The sequence below is a fragment of the Gracilinanus agilis genome, chromosome 1 (assembly GCF_016433145.1).
Source record: "Gracilinanus agilis isolate LMUSP501 chromosome 1, AgileGrace, whole genome shotgun sequence".
Taxonomy (NCBI): Eukaryota; Metazoa; Chordata; class Mammalia; order Didelphimorphia; family Didelphidae; genus Gracilinanus; species Gracilinanus agilis.
In genome coordinates, this window is record NC_058130.1 from 143,777,852 (window position 1) to 143,782,956 (window position 5,105).

The window sequence follows — 5,105 nt, forward strand, 5'->3', positions numbered from 1 at the left end:
CCCAGAGCATTCGGACTTCAATCCTCCTGCATAATCCTGTAGGGAGCAGCTCTGAGTAGAGGCCTACTGAGCCCTGTTACCTAGGTCCTTAATTAAAAGAGTGGCTTTTCTGATTATTTAATAGTTCTGTGTTGTTTTCAAAGTCGACAATATGAAAGTATAAATTGAGACATTTGGATTAGATGATCTGATATCCTTTGTTCTATTTTCCAGGGTCCTGGCCAAGTTAAACTTTCTATTTTATCTCCAGCTCTGACATCTATGACAGAGGCCTTGTAGTGTAATGGAAAGAGCCCTGAACTTACAGACTCCAACCAGGTTACTTCAGTTCTCTAACCTTTATTTCCTCATCTATAAAAATGAAGTTAGACTAGATGGTTTCAAGGTCTCTTTATAGCTCCAAGTTTATAAAGATAGGACATAGAGTTTCCATTTTAAGGTCCCTCTGAGCTTTGTATTCTAATTCTTTTATGTAGATGAAAAAATTTAAGAGTATTCCCATTAATTCTCGACTAATCAATATCTTGTCTATGGTAAAGTTGGGACTAGAACCCAGGTCTTTCAACTTAAAAAAAAAAATCCTTCCCTTCTGACTTAGAATGGATACTAAGTACCCTTCAAAGGCAGCAGAGTGGTTGTAGTTAACTGGGGTTAAGTGACTTGCCTAGGGTCATTCAGCTAGGTCAAATTTGAACACAGGACCTCTGGTCACTAAGCCTGGCTCTCAATCCACTGAGCCACCTTGATGCCCCTTTCCTGACTCAGTTAAGTGCTTTCTTTGGCAAACTGTCTGTCAGACCCCAGAGTCTTCTTTCTCTTTTGTCTTCTTTAGGTTTACCACTCCTAATGAGCTTTTTTTTTTAGACTTTTCCTCCAACCCTTCTGTGACTGTTATCAGAAAGCCCTTTCAGCCAGGTCACGGGTGGCTGACTCTTGGGAGGAGGCTTCACAGTATAATAGAGAATGCTGAGGCTTTGAGCCAGAGAACCTGTCTAGAAATTCCATCTCTGTTACTCACTACCTGTTATCTTAAGGGAGTCAGTGACCTCTCTGGACCTCCCCAGTATCACAAACTCTCAGAAAAGGAAGGGCCCCCAGAGGTCATCTCTGCCAATGAGGAGCTTCCCTTCCAGTTCCAAATCCTTTGAGGATGTACATCCTCCTTGGAGGTGTTCTCCAGAAGAAGTCTTAGAGAAAAAGGGACCAGGATCAAAGAGGTATTTGAAGGAGAAAGAGAAAGTCTACACAGGCCAGTGGGGAGCCAGGGAGGAAAAAGGAAGAAGGGCTAAATTTTAGGACAAAGGAAAAGAGAGACAACCCACAAAGCACTTTAAAGTTTGTATTATCCCTTTTGACTTTCATAAAACCCTATGATGTAGTATCATCATCATATTTTTTATATTCATCCTTATCATTTTATTTTATTTGTATGTTCATCATCATCATTTTAGACAAATTAAGCAGGGCTCAGAGATTAGGGGACTGATCTGTGTTCATACAACCATTAAGAATTAGAGGTGAGATTTGAACTTAGATCTTGATGTCTCTAAAAGATATGGTTGAGAATGGCACAATAGTTACAAGCTTCCCCTAGGCCTTTATGGCCTGTCCTAGAATTGCCAGAGTCTCTGAGACATTCCAGTTGAGCTGATGGTTTTCAGTGCATCCTCCTGGTACCTCAGTTTCCTTCTCTCATTGGGTCTTTTCTCCAAGCCTGACACTTCTGCAACAAAACAAGTTTATTTGAGGCCACCTGGGGGAAACAGAGGAGGAGGAACAGCAACTGGAGGAGCTTACATCCCTTAGGGGACCCAGATATACTCTGTGGACAGACCTGCTTCTTGGGACCCCATGTTGGCTTGGGCCACACAGAGACGGAGACCCTTCCCCCTTGGCATCCCTTTCTCCATCACAGAACTGCCCTACCCCCCATGGGCTTCCTCACAGGCCCCTTTGTCTTAGGCCCCTCCTTCCCCTATCTCTACAACAGACTCTTTGTCTCCCATGGGAGGGGGAGGGTTGGGGTGCCAGAGACCCTGGATGAGTAGCTTCCCACAATTCAGCTCCCCAGTTCCAAATTGAGGGGGGGAAGCACACCTGAGCTGCAGGTGTGTGGGGGCAGGCTTTCTAGGCCGTTGCCCTGGTAATGCCATCTGAGCCTGGCGCCACACACCTGTTGCCTGGGGAACAGGGCAGGCAGGGCCCCTCCCCCGGGAGATGCAAGAGCCCTTGAGCTGAGACTGAGACAGATCAGATTCCCTAGGTTCTGGGGGTGGAGGGAAACAGAAACTAGGAGGGGGAGGGCAGGGTGTGGGGGCAGAAAAGACTGAAACTGGGGAGAGGGGAACAGAGCTGCTATGTCATGGAGGGACAATTACAGAAAGTAGGAGGGGGTCCACAGAGTGAAGAGGGATGGGGAGGCATACGAGTTTCAAGTTGACAGGAGACTCAAAGTGGGGGAAATTTAAGGGTCAGAGTTTAGATTTGGGATTAAAGTTATTTATGTGCCCCCTCCCTAACTCAAGGGAACCCAGGCAAAAATTGTTGTCCCTGACCATTTGTTCTTCCATCTATCTTTTTCTATATATCTTTCCCACTTGGTAGTACTCTCTTATTACTTCCCCTTTTCTTTCCCATACTGGCACTGAATCCCATCGTTCCAATTCCCCCACTCCCCAGATAGCCCTAGCACCCACACAACAGACCTCTGGGCACCCCCAGCTCCACCCTGCCACCCGCCTCCTCCTTGTTGCTGTGGTTCCCCCAATCACCAGCTCCCAGACTCCTACTTCACTCCTCCCCTAGCTCTAGTCCTATAACCACCCCCTGCCCTTGCCCTTCTAGTTCCAGAAGTGAAATTCTGGGGAGAAAGTCACCTAACCAAGGAGCACCTTCGCTTGGGAGCAGACCCAAAGGAAGATTTATCTGATCCCCACCCTTAATCCCAAACACACTACAGAGGACGAGTGTCAGAAACATCCCAAGACACATCCAGAAAAGAAACACAGACTAATCGGAGGAGCTAAGACCAAGCTCAGAAACTAAAATCAAGGGGCCGGACAGCTTCCTGGAAAGCAAAGAGGAGCAGCAACAATTATAAAGACCTTATTATATTGGACATTTTTAGAGGGGGTGACCAGGATCCTCCAGGCAGGGGGAAAAAGGTGGTTGGCCAGATACAGGGATCAGCCATCAAGAGTGAAGAATCCAGGCCAAATGGAAACGTTACTTAAACTCTAGAAGAAAAAGAGCAGCAAAAACTGAGAAGGGATTGGACCAAGGTCTGTCAGTGGGAAAGGAAGTAGCCCAGTCTCGGACAAGGGGATCATTGATGTAAGTGAGTCCTCTATCCCTTTCCTTTGGGTACTAAGAGCCTAGATTGCACTGGAAGCTTTCTGATCCCTTCAACCAAGGGCCATAAAGATTGAGAAGACCTAGAGGGAAGATGGCTTCAGCTGGGCTGGAACTCCTGGGTCTGACTCTAGTGGTGTTGGGCTGGCTGGGGACCCTAGTATCCTGTGCCCTGCCCCTGTGGAAGGTCACAGCCTTCATTGGCAACAGCATCGTGGTGGCTCAGGTGGTGTGGGAAGGCCTATGGATGTCCTGTGTGGTCCAGAGCACCGGCCAGATGCAATGCAAAGTGTATGACTCCCTCTTGGCCTTGCCTCAGGACCTACAGGCAGCTCGGGCCCTCTCTGTCATTGCTCTCATGCTTGCTTTGCTGGGTCTGCTGGTGGCTATCACTGGAGCCCAGTGTACTACATGTGTGGAAGATGAGGTGGCCAAGGCAAGGATTGTGCTGACCTCAGGCATCATCTTCCTCATCTCTGGGATCCTGGTCCTGATCCCTGTGTGCTGGACAGCCCATGCCATCATCCAAGACTTCTACAATCCTCTTGTGGCTGAAGCCCTGAAGCGGGAGTTGGGGGCTTCACTTTACCTGGGCTGGGCAGCTGCTGCCCTGCTGATGCTAGGGGGAGGACTGCTATGCTGCACCTGTCCACCACCTCAGCCTGACCGGCCCAGAGGACCCCAGCTGGGGTACTCTGCTGCGTCCAGATCAGGGGCCTCTGGCCTGGACAAACGGGATTATGTGTGAGAAAGAATGACCACCAGTAGTCTTGATAGCAGTCCCAACCAGGACTCTCCAGTCCAGTCACTCCAGGGCATCTAACCCTATTCATTGGCCAGAATTGGTTCCAGGGTTGGACTTTAGTGCTAAACCTAAGCCAATTGACCATTTCAATCTTAAAAACCTTTCCCTCACATTTCACTTACCCTAAAGAAATCTCATGTCTTTATATATTTATATGTATACTCTATTTGTAACTATACCCTGCTTCACTGTAACAACATTGTATTTCTTCCAATGTCGGTTTCTAATCTGGCTAGCAAATTCAAAAGATCAACCATATCTCAGATTTTTGAGTGAGATCTACCTGGGAATGGGCCTAACAAAGACCCCTTTGTTTCCTTAGCCTATTAGGTTCCGATCTACTCCCCACCTCCTAGGCTGTCCTCCCTCCCAGAATTCAACAGGAACTAATGAAATCTCAAGTCATCCAAATGTTCCTAAACCCCGCCTTTTCACTCCAAACCCCATCAGATATTCTAAAGTAAGCTCCAAACCCATGGTCGATTGGACTTAGTCCTGCCCTTTTTTTTAAACCCTTACCTCCCTATCTTAGAATCAATACTATGTATTGGTTCTAAGAGTGGTAAGAGCTAGGCAATGGGGTCTAAGTGACTTATCCAGGGTCACAACAGGAAGTGAGGTCATGTTTATTCGAATGCAAGACTTGTCTCTAAGCTTGATTCTCAATTCCCTGAGCTACCTTAGCTCCCCCTCCTACTTGTTTCAATTACCTGCCCCATTATGATCCTTTAGAACTTTTTGTGATTTCAAAGTAAAGTGCTCTTATATGATCTCATCTGATCTTCACAACATCCTGAGATAGTTACTACAAGTATTATTTCCCTGTTTTTATAGAGAAAACAAACCCAGAGGGGTTAAGCGACACTACTAGATGCCACCTATGCTGGAATTTCCAAGTCTTCTGCCTTCTTTTGGTCCACTAATCTTACTCCTACCCCATTCTAAGTCA

At 46.9% G+C, this 5,105-nt stretch overlaps 1 protein-coding gene across 1 annotated transcript; it reads left to right on the forward strand.

The window, feature by feature from the left end:
• The first annotated feature begins 3,445 nt into the window (after positions 1-3,445).
• On the forward strand, positions 3,446-4,099 carry CLDN9 (claudin 9). Its single transcript, XM_044657158.1, has one exon. The coding sequence runs from the start codon at positions 3,446-3,448 to the stop codon at positions 4,097-4,099; it is 654 nt and encodes a 217-aa protein (XP_044513093.1).
• The last annotated feature ends 1,006 nt before the right edge of the window (positions 4,100-5,105 follow it).

Coding starts and splice junctions, on each gene's coding strand:
- CLDN9 (XM_044657158.1), top strand. CDS start 3,446: ATGGCTTCAGCTGGGCTGGAACTCCTGGGTCTGACTCTAGTGGTGTTG.